The sequence below is a fragment of the Citrus sinensis genome, chromosome 5 (genome assembly GCF_022201045.2).
Source record: "Citrus sinensis cultivar Valencia sweet orange chromosome 5, DVS_A1.0, whole genome shotgun sequence".
Lineage (NCBI taxonomy): Eukaryota > Viridiplantae > Streptophyta > Magnoliopsida > Sapindales > Rutaceae > Citrus > Citrus sinensis.
Genome location: NC_068560.1, coordinates 35,631,410 through 35,647,963, shown reverse-complemented (window position 1 = coordinate 35,647,963; position 16,554 = coordinate 35,631,410). Strand labels below are relative to the sequence as shown.

General features: G+C 32.4%; 1 protein-coding gene across 1 annotated transcript; it reads right to left on the bottom strand.

Moving 5' to 3' along the window:
* Window positions 1–4,997: 4,997 nt before the first annotated feature.
* LOC102627740 (WUSCHEL-related homeobox 4) lies at window positions 4,998–6,128 on the bottom strand. Its single transcript, XM_006473229.4, has 3 exons — window positions 5,855–6,128; window positions 5,449–5,742; window positions 4,998–5,368 (listed from the first exon to the last, which is right to left on the bottom strand). Exons 1-3 carry the CDS (start codon window positions 6,068–6,070, stop codon window positions 5,225–5,227), a joined length of 654 nt encoding a protein of 217 aa, XP_006473292.1. The 5' UTR covers window positions 6,071–6,128; the 3' UTR covers window positions 4,998–5,224.
* Between the last annotated feature and the right edge of the window lie 10,426 nt (window positions 6,129–16,554).

Sequence of the window (16,554 nt, the reverse complement as noted above, 5' to 3'; positions counted from 1 at the left end):
AGTTACTGGAAGAAACCCTAGTTTTATTTCCTAACTAAATACAGACCGTCCGATCCCCTGGTGATAAAATCCCCGTGGTTAATATGACGGTTTAAGTTGATGCGGTAATCGTGTGCATCACGTGTAGGCAGCTTTCACACGTGTCGGCATCAAGAATTGTCATGAAATTCTTATTCTTATTCTTATTGTTATTATTATTATTATTTTACTTGGGTCACGTTCGATTTTGGGCGAAGCTTACAAGATTTGTATTTCATCATATAGTAATGAAAAGATGATGTCATTTTATGAAAGTTGTGTTTAGCTTATAATCAAGATTTATTATAATCATGCAAAAATTTTGAATTTTTGGTGAATTTCGGTGAATTTATAATCAAGATTTATTGATTTTAACAATAAAAATTCATGATAACAAATATTATGATTAAAACATAGTTAGGGTCCGTAATTTGTAAAGGCATTTTAGTTGAACTAAATTTATTATATCCTTTTATGTAATTTTCAGTTACAATAGAACCATGATTACAAAAGTGTTGTGGTATAGGGATATTAAAAGGGTGCGAAAAGCCTTTTTCTCGGGAAGTTGGGTGAAGTTTTGTGGGTTAATAGCCACCCAAGCCCAAATTTGTAGGGCCGCTGTGCTGGTGATGAGCACATCTAACGCACTTGAACATGAGTTTGGACTCGGCTTTCGATTAAGCCGGATTACAGATTTGGGCTTCGAAGGATAATTAACACACAAGTTTTGTAGTGATAATATTTGGACCAGTCGTCAGTTCTTAATTAACCCCTTATAAACTTGTTAATCTCTACTTTACTCTTATTATATATTTCTCTCATACTTCACAGAATCCACACTCATATCTAAGTGATTAACCAAAAGTAAAGTTCACTTCAATTTTTACGCTTGCTGTTAAATTAATCTCAATTTCTTATTTAGTGTAAAATTATCAGTCAATTATAGAGATGACGAAATTTTTTTTATTAAAAAAAAATGATAGAAACTATATCACAACTGGAGCTTGGCCTCTTATGAGTTCAGCCGCTTCCTGTTTATGTAGTGTTTGACAACAACAAACCGAATAACATGCTCATGAGAGCTTGCTTTGTTGGTCGTCCTCGTCACCGCCACCTGGAAAAATGGTATCGCAGTGCCTTGTGCCCCATAATTGGGACTGCTATTTCACCTCCTTTTTTACTTGGTAAGGGTAAATTGGGAATTGTATCAGTTATATATTAATAGAGAAATTATTTTAAATTTTTTTTAGGGCTCATTTAGAAATGAAAAATTATGAGATAAATTCAGCGGATGAAATATCACAACTCAAAACTTTTAAAGGAGAATCACCCATAAGTTTGTTTGCTGCGTAAATTAATGAAAAAAAAAAAGGTTAAGCTTTTCGCGCCCCATTAAAATCCTAATAAAACCCAATTTTTTTAAACATTGTTCTAACTAGTTGAAATTACATTAAAAACAATTAAATTAAATTAAAATGTCTTTATACTCAATTACGAAACCTATTATCTTTAAATTTAATATATGATATAACTAATTTTTATAAACTCGAAATCACTTTAAAATAATAAGGAAAAAGTTATCTAAAGATTGATTTTTATAATGAAAAAATATATTTTAGAATTTTAATGAATTTATTATAGGTGATATTCAAATATAATTTAAACCCTATTGTATCTTTTGTCATTTTCTATAATTGTGATTGAGGGAAGAGTTATAAATGTAACAAGTAGAGTTTCAAAAGAGTTTTCACAGGGTGTTAGAAGCTCCACTAAAAAAAAAAAAAAAGTTTACGCTCTTGTTTGGTATAATGGTTGCGCAATTATAATCTATCATTTGATTTATTGCAATTCTTAAAGTAATCAAACGAAAAACTTTTTTTTTATTTTAATTATCCAACCTAACAGCAAATCAGTTCCTCCCTACCCATGTGAGTGAAATTCAATCTTCTTCTTCTTCTTCGTCTTCTTCTTCTTCCTCTTATTATTATTATTATTATTATTATTAACTTATGCACCGATTGAAGCTTGAAACCAAGATGTGACATATAATAATGCTGATTTTTACCACTAGGCAATTATATCTTAAAAGTTACAATGCTAAAGTTTTAGTTATAACTTTTTTTTCATATTAACTGTAACTTAAAAGATACAACATATTAATATAAGATAGGACCTAAGTTGATATTAAAAATTTATTATCATACATGCATTTATGTTGTTGAAAAGATATTGAGTTTTGGTGTTCGAACTAAACTCACTTAGGCAGAGAGAGAAATTGGGTTGCCAATACGCTATAATTAAGAGAAAGTGTTGTTACGTTCTTATAATAATGTGTTGTTACTCTGTTGACATAAAAATTTAAACTAAAAAAAAATTGTTATTTTGTGGTAGCAATAATTTTTTCTTTAAAAACCTAAAAATCAAGGAGATCACATGGTATTATAAAAATTGTAATAGGTAAGTAGTAAAACTCATAAATTATAAGTTTCAATATGCCTTGAAAAAGAGCTATATTCTTGCCATATTATCATTTATGTTAAGAAGATTTTCTCCTAAAATTGTTATGCAACGCAGTTCTATTAAGGAACACTTTGAAGCGAAACTAACGTAGTAGAAGTGTAAACTAATGCAGTGGAAGGATATAAGATGTGGAGTGATTGATAGATAGAGATATTTTCAATACTCTATTGATTCTTGAGAATACCGGAATAAAGAAATAAATTAAATTCATGTTGATTCTAAAAAAAAGTATCAGGAACTTAGATGGTTAGGGCTCATTTATTTCACATAATGCTGATAATTAACTAAACTCACTTTGAGAACTGAAATGATTATTAAACTAAAATATAGAATTTATTATAAGAAATGATCGATAACAAAATAACATAGTCCTTGTTATTATACTAGTTATGACTTATTCTAATTTGACAAGAAAACCTACTTTAATAAGACGCATGCCTAAATTGAATACAACTCAAATAAGCAATGCTTAAACAATAAAACTCAAAATAGACAACAAAATTAAACTAGAATACAAGTTAATTAAAATATTCTAAATATTATAAATTTCAATTTAATTAGGATTTCTTAACTTTCTTACCCTACTTCATATTGGCCCGAGGAGATTCAAAATATTTACCACATTTAGGGCCAATTTGGTAGTATTGTACCTTTTAAAATAATTATTGTTGCATGTGCTTTAAAAATAATTAGCCGTAAGAGAATCAACTAAACATTTGGTAATTTATTTTTTAAGTTTTGTGAGTTTTAAAAGCAATTTTATGTGTTTGTTAAATTTTACTATTAAACTGTTGTAAGAATATAAATTATTGAATTAGACATAAAATTGAATAAAATTTATTTACACATTATAAACATGTATATAAAATATTTTTTATTATGTACATATTATAGCTGATAACTAGAATACATATTTTTTATTATTAAGTTTATTTTTTATTTTGTTAACCCAGTATAATTGGTTATATTAATAGTAATCTCTTAAAATTAGTAATTTTATAATACATAAAAAGATGTAGGAGGAATTGCATTAAATACAAAATTAATTATAAAATTAGATTTTGAAAAGTAAGGTATTTTGAAAAGCTGCTAGATGGGGTGATTTTACCTAAAGTGATTTTTAAACAAATTTACCAAATACTAAAATTAACTTTAACTATTCAAAATTAATTTTAAACCTCCCAAAATGTAATTCCAAATGAGCCCTTACTACGAGAGACCAATCCAAGAGATGCACATTTCATTATTGGACTTGGATTAGTGATGATATAAGCTTCGTGTTAATATTTTTACGAGCTAATGATTGATAGATACATAATAAGAATATATGTGTAAAAATATCTCCACTTCATTTGAGAAGCCATATCAGCAATAAATGTTTTAAAATATTCCATAAACGAGAATTTTCAAATAGATTATTCTTCTTCCTCTTCAATTTTGAAGAATGACTCCCTTATTCAATTACTATTGTGTTATTTTTGTCTCATTCATATTAAAGAGAGAGTTGTTATAATATTTTTTTAAGTGGAGGAAAAAATTTGATAAAAAATAATATAAATTTATTTTTATTCAAAATATTTTTTCTAAGGAGGCTTATTTTTTCACTCTTCTAATAACTACATAGGTACATTAATAAGCATTTATAAAATAAAGACAGTGAGTTTTTTCGTAATGCTCTTGGTTAGATCTTGTATGTACATTGTTAAAAATGCATATAAGTGATGTTACACAATATTTTTAAAATGATCAAGACAGCACGGATTAGGAGAAATCCAATTAATTAATTGTTATATCACGTAAATCAATGTTTTTTTTTCCTAATTACTCGTACGTAATTCTCCGATATTGAATATATTTCTTTCCTACTATATATTCCAGAAAAAAATATTTTGTTCAATTATTATATCTTGTTAAAAGTTCGCTTGACGTTGGCGAGAATTAAAATGTGGGTATGAAGAACTGGGAGTTCCAATGTGATTCAAAATTCAAGATAAAAGTTCAACGTTCTACTAGCCATTCTTGTTAGTTATCATTTTAAAAATATTCATCGATCAATCAGTCTTTCCCTCCGAAAACTTTTAATTGGAACTACTGATGATCAACGGTCCCACCTCACACTGGACCATTTTTCTTTTTTTTTGTCCTTAAAAAATTGCATGTCAATCCGAAAGAGAAGAAAAATGAAATTGCATGTCTCGTAACAGTTGATATGCTAGCTACTTTATGAAAGTCATCTCAGTAGCGCAATATCTTATGCTCTTTTCCCATTTGAACTTGAAACATGAAAGAGCAGGCTTAAGGATGCAGAAGTAGGTGCGTGGACTTCAGTGTCTATAAGTTATCTGCTTTTAACCTAAAAGCTTTATTTCATCAAGCTCCTGTAGTCAAAAGCATCACATGATATTTCACACCCACGACCCACCAGAGAAAGAGAGAGAGAGAGAGAGAGAGAGAGAGAATAACAAACCGCTTTGGTTTTTAAAGTCAGGAATCATAGATCAGTAGAGAGATAGAGATAGTACTACAAAGAGACAACTTGTCTTTCTTCTTCCCCCATACAAAAGAAAGAAAGAAAAGCACATCAAAGTAGCCAGCTAGCTGTAGCTAGCACCATCACAAAATTAATAATGGAACAAAGTTCAACGAAAGTTTAATTTTTCTCAATTAATTACTCATCAAACCCCCTTCATCTGCCTTCCGGGTGCAAAGGGAAGAGCTCCAGAGTTCTATCTCCTTGATCCTCTTTGCACGACCTGCTTTCTTCTTCCAAGCATTCAAATGTCCAGTTCATGCACTTCCTCTTGTATGGGCTAGACTCTTCCTCTCTTTCCTATATATCAAATTTAGATAATTTATGGTTTTATTCAATAAACGTATATATTTGAAACTAATAATGGCACATGTATATACCCTAGAGTCCAGAGATATGGTGGTGGTAAAACTTGCGGTGGCTGCTGGGGTTCTCGGACAATGGCTAAGACCAAGACTGTTGCGCTTCTGCTTTTGTCTCTCGCGTGCTTTGTGGTTTTGAAACCAGTAGAACACGTTCTTTCCTTCTATCTTCCCATACTTGCCCAGCTGCGCTGTGATTTGTTCTATTTGTTGGGCATTCGGTGTTCGCATTCCTCCCCTGTACAGCATCTCCAGTATCCCTATCTGCTCCTGCGTTGGATTCCACCTTGTCCCTCCCGGATGCGTCTCCACCTGCATCCATCATCAAATTTATATCTACTTTATAAATTAATTTATAAACCACCATTATTACAACTAACAATGTATGGTTAATTTAAGATATTTAGAGTGATTGACAGACAACCTGAGGGGGATTTCTCTTCTCGTCAGAAGACACAAGTTTTCTAGGACCACTTTCGGGTCTAATGAAGCTCTTGAGATCGAAAGAAGAGACACTAGTACTTTCTGCGTTGGGGAGCTTGGGAGCAAGAGGGCGTAACCGTTTACAGCCAAGCGTGAGAGAGGGCTCTGCATGCTCCCAGAATCCACGTGCCAATTGATGAACCTTCATGCTTCCCATGGTGGAGGGTTGAATGCTAGAGAGAGTGCGCTTATTATATAGCCAGATGAATGAGAGTTAAAAGTGAAGAAAGTGGACATGAGGTGGTGCTTAAAAGAACCAAGACCAAATGATGAGGAGAGGTTGACTTGAGTTTTAATTTCCATTTAATTAACTTTAGATGAGTGATAAAGAAAAAGGTGAAAAGTAAAGAGACACGTAATTATAGAGAGTGAGCGATGATGAAAGCAGTAGAATTAGAAATAATTTCACAATTGTAAATGAGCGTGTGGTTGTGTGAGTGAGTGAGTGATTGTGTTACATGTATATGCGTGTGGGCTGGCCCCGTCTAATCGGGTCGTTTTTTTCTTGCTTTCATGATAAGGTGTCTATGCTTTTCGGTGCTCTCTCTCAAACTTTATTTTTGTTTTTATTTTTATTTTTCATAAAGTGAGGAGAGGGAGAGGAATAAAAAAGGATTACTCCAATCCCAACACTTGAAAATGCAACTCTTTGCTTTTCTGGATACGGATATTTATTAGAGAAAGTAGTGAAAGCCGTCGTCTTTAATTGGTAGAGAATGTTGAAAAAACCACACACATTTGAACAAAATCTACTTTGGGTGCATGCCATATCCGCAATCACAATCCTCTTCTTTCGAAACTGTAGCTCCAATTTATTCCTAAACTCAAAAATTTCCAAATCCCACTTTTCTTTCTTTTCGTTCCCTCAGTTTTTATGTATAATTAAAAGAAATTACTAATATCTTGGGTCTTGTACCTCACATGCCACCGTACGTACACATTGCAACTCAAATTAAGTAATATGTTAAGCAAACGTATAAATTTTACGTGTGTGTGACTAAGTAATGATTCCATGTTCCAATTTGTATGATGAGTTTTGAATAAAATTGGAATCATTCAAAGTGGGGGACTGATGACTGCAATCACGGACACTCGTTTGAGTGATTGCACATTAGCACGTGTGATTGGGGCACATGAAGTGAAACATAAAAAGCAAACGCATGTGCTTCAATTATACAAACATCTGCAGTTGCTAACTGTAACTTCTTCTTCGTAACATCAATTATTGTATGTCAGGGTTTTTAACTCTCGATCGCACGTTCGGCGAATAGTGCAGAAGGAAAATAGGCCAGTAAGAGTAATTCCTCCCGAAGTCATAATTAGAAAACATTCTAAATGTGAATGTAGCTACAAATTCTAACAGCATCCCACCGCTATGGTGAAACTTTCATGCATCTGATATTATATCTTTCCTTAGATATATATTGTACAAGAATTCAAGCTTTAGAGATTTGGTCGCTGGCTTGATGTGACATTTTTCTCCTTCTCTTCCGACCAAAGACTGGTAATGCAGTAGAATGAGGATCTTGACATTGACAAAGTTGCCATGTTTATTTGCTGAACAGCTCATTCTTAACTCGTCATGCGATTTACCTTATCGTGATTACTTGGACTCATTTGGACTCGCTCTTCACCTTATCCTTTTAACTTTATACCTTGTACAAGAAATGTCTCATTCGATGAATCCATTTCTTTGATCATTATACTTTCAACACTGTATAGATACGATACCTGTCAATCATTGCTTCTTTAACAAGGAATTTTACTATTCTACAGTTACGGTAGCAGCATATACGTGCCAAGTAAAACGGTTGCATTGCATGGTGAAAAAAAAAAAAAAAACCCTAGCTATTCCCTCGAAAGGGAGAGATTATTTCAAAAAAGTGAGCCGTTCAAGTTCAAATCCTATTGGCCAGGTGTCATTCTAGCTTGAAGACAATGTGTGGGATAATGATATCAATTTTGACAACTAAGATTATGTGCTTGAATCCATGTTCTTGGCCTCACGTAAGCAAATCCCACAACTGATTACACCTTCAATCACGACAAATTTTCCTAAATCAATGATAATCTCTCATTCCTATTTGCGTAGGCACTCATTATTTCGCACCTAACCTAAGTTAATTTAATTTGTTTCCAGTTACTTATCCAATGAATTGGCGCAATCATGCACATCATCCCTTTTATCTGTTAACTACTTCCGGTCCACAGCTATGAAAGCAGCTGATTATGGAATAGCTAGCTGCAACTACAATTGAACCCCCTGCAGTTAACTAGAAACACTCAGTAAAAGAAGTATATATTCGATCGAGAACCATCAGGATTTCCGATTGCTGGTGTTGGGACAGTTGTCTCAATTATTTATTATTAAATCATATCACATTAATTATTGTTCTAAGATAAAGTGATGAGCGCCCACGAACCGAATCTAAGATGATGTCAATTAAGCATCGAATGGTTTGTTTATCCTTCTGATATGAGTGATGATCAATCGATAAGTTACAAGAAAATGTAAGTGGGTCCTGCAGCTATGATCATTCAACAAAAACAGCTGCAAAATTCAGGTGCTCGTCCAGAATTCTACATTGAATCACAGCCACTCAACATGAAGAGACTGAAGTAGTTGGAGAGACTGAATGATGACTGGCCGATCATGAAATGCCACGTCGCTGGTTAGGAAAAGCCAACGTTGAAACCATGACTGTAAGTTGGACACTTGTTAAAGCATGATTTGGCTCTATTTATGGAGATGAACATATGCATGAAAAATTGAAGCAAATTTCGCTGGTTTAAGATATGAAAGTGAAAATGGGTAATTTTTTTTCTTTTTTCCTTCGGTCAAAGATAAAGGTAACTTTGCATGATAGGAGTGGAACCCACACAGTGGAAGAAACGGTGGGAATCCATCATTAGGGACGACATTGTCATCATTTGCACGTGTCAATGGACCACACCACCAGTCCATCAGTCCATGATTAACAGTACCACTATCATTGTACATTAACAAAACGACATGTAGCTTTTAAACCTCAACAATTAACATGCATGCACATCTTCAATATCCTCGACTCTTTAGAGATTGAAAGAGGGCTCAGACTTCATTGACTTGTATTTCCAACTAATTAAGAAAGGTTACCAGTACGTTTTAATTGGTGTAAATCCACTTAGTTGATCCAATTTCAGTGTAAATATATTAATTTGTTCATGGGGAGATTCTGCGCTTTAAATTAAACACAAATTAGTTATCTGTTCCTATGTTGTTAGGGTTTTAAAGGAGTACTATATATTTTTGCGCAGACGGGATATTTGACATTTTGTTCATTCTTACTCTATAGGTTGATTGTATGTTTAAATGGGTTGAGTTGTATTGAATTTTAATTGAATATAATATTGAAAAATAAAAAAAGAAATAGACAAAGTTCAAATTTTTTTTTTTTTGGCCCTTTTCTTCCCGAAGATTCAAATATATGTGGTCGGCAAAAATTTATTTAAAAAAAAAAAAAAACCTTAAACGGAACTCAGCCAAAACCTTGGGACTATTCTTTTTTATCAGTATAAATTATAAAATGGAATGTCTTATTATGATATATACCTAAACGTTTTCATAACACCGTGTCAATTTGAACTGTTGGCTCTTACATATTCAAAACTAATTTGTGTAGATTAAGGGGCCAAAATAATGTTTCCCTTGGCCTTTAGAGCCTGTAGGCTTAAACCGTTCTAAGTTATTGCCGGAATCAATATGCAGAGACTTCATCGATTGCCAATCAAAATGAAATCTCTTACCATAAAATGCAAATAAATTTTGTGTTTGAAGTTTCGACTTCATCTAGCTAGGGGTTGGACCATTTGCTAACATGTCGGTTATGACATTTGGCTATTGCCACGCATCAAATATCATTACTTAAAAGAATCATAAATATAATTAATAGATATCATGGATGAAGAAGGGTCATCTTCACCCACTTTTGCTAATGGCTACTTTATATTTCTACACTCTAGTTTTTCGTTTGGCTTGGAAACCTTTTTAGTTTGGAAATTGATAGAAAGTGATTGTTGATGCTATAGTTACTGAGCCTTTAATCTCCAAAAATAAAGTGAATGCGGGTAGGCATCATTGTTTTGATTGAAATATATTCGCAATTAGATTTAGATGGGGCATCTTTATGTACACTTAGCTCATGACTTTATGGTTCTACAGTGTAATTCTCTTTGCTTTTTAAACCTCCTTTTCCTTTTTCTCTCGAGAAAGAGGGAAGAAAAGGAAAAAGAATAGACGGGGAGCATGATCGCATGGTGAGAAAATTGTCCTGTCTTGTAAGCAAAAGTGGCTGCAAATGTGCAGGGAAAGCGATTTTGTTCTAAGAGTAAATGGATGACAGTCCAAACACATTTAATTGAATTGATGGCACTGAAAGATCCTTCACTATTTACTAGCCTTTTTTTCATTTTTTCTTTCTCTCTCTGTGTCTTTATACTTCTTCTTTAGCTTTTTTTTTTTCCCAATATTTTTCTCCCATGTTAATATTTTAACCTCCTTGTGGTGCTTGCACAAACTCGAAGAGTTAAATCATATCTTGACTCCTCTTAAAGTCTAACATCTCTTTTATCGTCGTCTTCTTCTCCTCAACATTAGAATTGCCATTTCATAAAGCATAAATCAATCGTCCTTTTTGTGTAGTGCGTTAAAATCATCCACCATTTTCATTGATCCGAGAGCCAAAATGCCCACGTCTATTCACTACATAATGTTATATGCCACCAGCTCAAGCATTCAACTTCCCGCCAAAAGATATCGCATGCGTGAGGGCGACGCTTATCATCTGACGGTAGATATTTGGGTTGTTGGTCCAATTTTCTTAACTCAGAAAGTTCTTTTACATCTCCTTTCTCTTACAGACATAAATTGGTCCAATTCTTAAACAAACACAATTATTATATAAAAAAAAAAGACATAAAAATATTTAAAAGAAAAAAATTTGTTATTTTTTCCCTGTATTTTAATAATTTTTTACGTCATGAGTTCGTGGCCTATAAAAATGGGATACCGGCATTTGAATTTTTTATTGTATATATTTGCCTGTATTTGTGTCTGAGAGGGGGTATATTTTTTAAGAGAGTAATTTGAATCCACTTTTTGAGGATTTTTAATCATTCTTTGATTGATTGAACAAATCTCAAGCCTTTATAAAGGTCTTGCAAGCCATATATATGAAGCAGATAAATTAAGATGAATACCAAATGCTACCTTTAGAAGGGATAAAAATCAATTACTTTATAAAGACCTTTATTACTTCTGGAATCAAAGCCTTTACCGATTACATTGCCTCTATAACTCATTTCAAAGAGAAAAAATGAAAATCAATCTGTTTATTTTCTCTCTGTATGTTTAGACCTAGTTTTACTATCCTTGCCACTGCTGACCTTTATTTCCCCCCAAAAAAAGGAAAAGAAAATAGAAGAATAAGTACTATTCTTCCAGAGAAAATAAAAAGAAGTTTGGCGTTTTGGGCTGGTCCACATGTCAAAATAGGGTTGGGCTTCGTGTTGGACCCCAATGAACGAATCATGATCTTGTAGCCCAATTAATCCAATTGGTCGTTTTGTGCACTCCCATAATGCTTCCGAGTGGAGAGTAGGGATGGCAATTGTGCCATCAAACCAACAAACTCGCCCAAATTCGCTTGTCAAAACTCGTTCGCTACGGATAATTTTACGGGTTGTCGGCGGGTTTGATATTACAAATTGAAATTAGTCTAATATTCGGTGGATATCCGCTAGACCTGTAATATTTATTTAAATATTTTTAATTTAATTTTAATTGAAAAATATTTAAATCTAAAAAATATACAAAGAAAATAATGCAATTATGCAAAGTGCCAAATAGCATCGTAGTAGACTTCATCCAAAGACGTTGGAAGCTTTACTGTGTGCTCAAAATTGGTTGTGTGCTGAATTTAATGGTATGAAAATGCATTTTTACTTCAATAGAATAGAATATATGTTATACATTACAAACTTATAATCATCTATCTTTTTTCTTGATATAGTTATTACTTGTAGATGCAGAATCTTCTAATAAAGTAGGAAATAGAAAATTCTCCGAAAATGAATATATTGTTGATGAGATAAGGAACTAAGTTTATTTAACTTAATTCATGGATTACTATATACTTATTATAAGTTTTTATGGACTATTTTTCTTTAACTTAATGCATGAATTATTTCATTATTATAATTTTTTTTCTTCAGATTAATATTTGAAAAGTATTATTCTTTGGAAAATATTAATCTAAATCATTATTGTAGGCATCATATTGGATGGGTGCTAATGGTGGTGAATAAAATGAAGATCTTTTCTTGGAATTTATGCTGAATGATAATATGAAATGTAATTGTTATTTTTAGATTCTAGTTTTTGATTTTTTTAATGGATTTGTGTATTTTACACTTAAATTTGAGAATTTGTGTTGGATTGATATTGAAATTTTAATTTTTCATTTATATTGGTTAAATTTAATTGAGCATGTTATGTGAAATTTGAAGTTATTATTGTAAATTTATATATTGAACATTTGTGATTTTAAATGTACAAACCCACAAAAAATTTGACGGATACCATTACGGGTTTGGTAACTGTCAAAACCCACAGCGGGTGGGTTTTTTTAAAAAAATTAAAACCTGCTGCAGGTTGCGGATGAGTTTGATAATTTAAATTTTGTGCGAATTTATGTTTGGTAATGACAAACCTACTGTGGGAAGTACCCATTGCCATCCCTACTGGAGAGTTGTTGGCGCTTTGAAGAGTCAATCTTATAATTATGTGGGCAATAGAACATATAGTTTCTGAATGAATTCTATATTTTATTATTTGATCTATTATATATATATAACTACTACCTCACATCATTGAAGAAATGTGTCAAATAATATCTCAAGTTGATTTGTAATTATCGCATAACTTAATTTATTAATAAAACTTAATAACTTAAAAGAATGTGGGAGTCACAAATCAGCAGCAACATGGTTTGGTCTCAATCTTCTGGGATATATATTATTTATTTATGAACTCTAGCATTATTTTTTAATAAAATTCATAAGAAAAATCCTCTTGTATTTGGCATTAAAGTGGATGGAGAAAGATGCCGTTAGTGCATATAATAATTTAAGGCTCCCTTTGGTGTTTTTTGTTTAGCTGCTCTAGCATGACTATGGCGTAGAAGTTAAAAGTAGTTTTGTACTACAATTGTTAAATAAAAGACTGATATTACAGCAACTAAAAAGCAGTCATCTAACTTAAAAAAATGACAAACATATGAAACGATTGCGAGATCATAAATAACTGTACCTGAGTTTGCTGTATAAGTTACAAATTATGTAACTTAGCACTACCCTAGCTACTTTACTGTCGGCACCATAATACCAATTAAACCGACCTAAGCTAGCTTAGTCCAAAGTTGACAACCTAATAGTTGCGACAACCAGTTGGCTTGTATATTATTAGAGTTTCAATTTGCATTTAATCAGAAAGTAACAGTAACACCTATCAACTAATAGTACGTAGAAGCAGCACAAGTAGAAGAGCATGGGACTTTTGGCAAAACTACAAATTAATTGTTTTGAGTATGTAAAACGAGAGTAATAAATCATTATAGCTGGCTAAATTGGAAAAAGTACGTACTTTCTCTGGTACTATTGATATTTTTAGAACTGGGTTATAAGTTCTTTCCTTCTGTAACTGATCTATATGATCCATAATTATCTGTTTTCTTTCCAATTAAGAGAGAGATTAAGCTACATGATGCGGCTTTGACTTTCTCTGCAAAGGTGATGTCGTTGAAATTTTGTTTGTTTAATTTCTCCGTAATTATAGGTGCCATATTTCAAAGGCACCAAAAAATGCCACGTGTCTATCTTTTTAGATAAAAAAAAGATATTTCAAGGCAATAACATTCCAGCTATTCCGGGAGAATAACACTTGAGAAAAAATTCTTTTGGAGCTTATAAAGATGGCAAGAGAGGGAATTATTTTCTCAATCCATTGGTCTAGGAAAATCACGCTCAAAGGTTAAAATGACATGAAAATACACACGTGTGGAATAATTTCCTATGATCAAATTCACTTCCACGTGTACAGAAATGACGGATGACACATGTTATTAGGTTGAGAGTTCAAAGCAAAACCCTAAATACACATCACTTATATCTATAAATAAAGAACCATCTCTAAGAGAAATGTACCTTTAGCCTCTAAAAGCATTGTTCATACTTAGAGAGAGAAATCAATATTCTCTATCTTTTTTCTTTATTTAATTTTGATTAAATATTAACTTGGGCGTTGGAGTGCCTTTTTCAGACACTCACCCTATCGGATTCGGGGCCAACGATCATAACAAGTTCTTTACTAACTACAAATACGTGTGAAGGTAAAAAAATCCAACACCTTCATTGGCACCGTCTGTGGGGAGAACAATCATAAACCATTCCTGAACTAACTAGAATGGTTAGAAAAAAAAAATTCGAAGAAACTGACATTTCCTCTTGAAGCTTCAGTTCAAAGGGAAAATTTAGTGGATTTGATTACATTGATTTAAAGAACAATCACAATTCCTCCTGGAACTTTGGTTAAGGGGAAAATCTCAAAGAAAAACTATCATTTCCTTCTAAAACTTCAGTTTAGAGGAAAAATTCAAAGAGTTAACATTTCATATAGGAACTTGAGTTCAGAGGAAATAGTTCACCTTTTTCCTAAATCAACAAAAAGAAAAGTTCATTAATATATTCCTCTCAAAATATATTCAAATGTCCAAGGCATAGTTCTTCAAAAAGGCCACGTGCTCAATAAAACAAAAGTCAGAACTTCGTATGCCAATCAAAGTATTTTCTAAAGAAAATACACTTGCGGAGGGAGTAGTGTAAGTGTCATATTTCAAAGGCACCAAACAATGCCATGTGTCTATCTTTTAAGATAAAAGAAGCTCTTTCAGAGTAATAACACTCCAACTATTCTGAGGGAATAGTATCCAAGAAAAAATTCTTTCGTAGCTCATAAAGATGTAAGAGGAGGAATTATTTCCTCAACCCATTGGTCTAGGGAAATCACGGCCAAAAGTTATAATGACAGGTTATTTCCTCAACCCATTGGTCTATGCACATGTGGAATAATTTCCTATGACCAAATTTACTTCCACGCGTACAAAAACGGCAAGGGACACATGTTATTAGGTTGAGGGTTCAAAGCAAAATCCTAAATCCACATAACTTATCATCTATAAATAGAGACCCATCTCTAAGAGAAAAGGGTCTTTGACCTCCAAAACTATTGTTCAAACTTAAAAAGAGAAGCTCACATTCTTCATCTTTCTTCATTCTTTAATCTTGATTAAACACTAAATTGGACGTCAGAGTACCTTTTTCAGGTACTCACCTTGTCAGATTCCAGGTCAATGATCGTGACAAGTTCTCCACAAATTATAAATACGTGTGAAGATAAAAAAAATTCAACACCTTTAGTAATCAATCACATGTACGTTTTAGAAAATAGTCTTAATTGTACTTTCGAGTTTGAGATAAAAATGATCTTAGTGTGTCTTAAAAATTTAAAGGAATAAGAATTTTCTTATGATTTGAGTTATGATGAGATATTAAAAATTTTGAGTTCAAAAATATATGAGTAAGATTTATTAAAAGAGGAATTTAAATTTCGATGAGGAAAATCTTATATTAGAAAGAGAATACTCCTCAAAACTGTTTATACATTATTCTTCATACGATATTATACCAAACAAGAAAAAGGAAAAGCTTTTCACATTAATGAGTTGTGATGTGAAAATGTAAAAAATATGTAAGTAAAACTTTAGTGTTGCTGGTTCCATTCGTATATCATAACTCTTAATACATTGTTTCCGTTTGCTTTATATATTTATTTTGGTCGAAAGATGAATAATTTAATTATATAATTAATACAAAATGAAGTCTAAAGGATCTTATGTACATGCACATATGGCCTCAATATTTAAAAAATTGAAAAAGTAGTGGTTTCACTTGGAAGAGCCAAGCCGGAGCTTGCACAATTATTTGCAATCTAGTTAAACAAAAGATCACAATAGCCAACCGAACACATCCATAAGCTAGTGGCAAGTAGCTAATCAAATCTTCAAGACAGATACATCGAGTAGGACCGGAAGATCCATTAACATCGTTGGCTGATAATTTATAAATCAAACAAGTAATTAGGTCAATTCTCTCTCTCTTTTTTTTTTTAATTGGAGGACAGTTGGGCAGCTACAATTTTTTTTTTTGGTCCCTACAAATTGCAAGCAAACGGCCGCATGCAAAGAAACGGAAAAAGAAAAATGATAATAAATTAACATGTTTTACATAGTCGGCCCCCAAACAGATAACAGGTGAAGAATCCTTGCTTAAATATTTTGACTAGCAAAACTGATAAAAATAACCATATATATATATATATATATATATATATATATACTTTGATATAATTAATTGAAAACTAAATGAATAAACAGAAGAAACACTCACCGCCCACATTTGATCACCCATCAACCTCCAGGAAGCGACCGTTCACGTAAGCTCCCACCATATTCGCGAGGGTGACAATTTAGGCTTATCGATCATCAG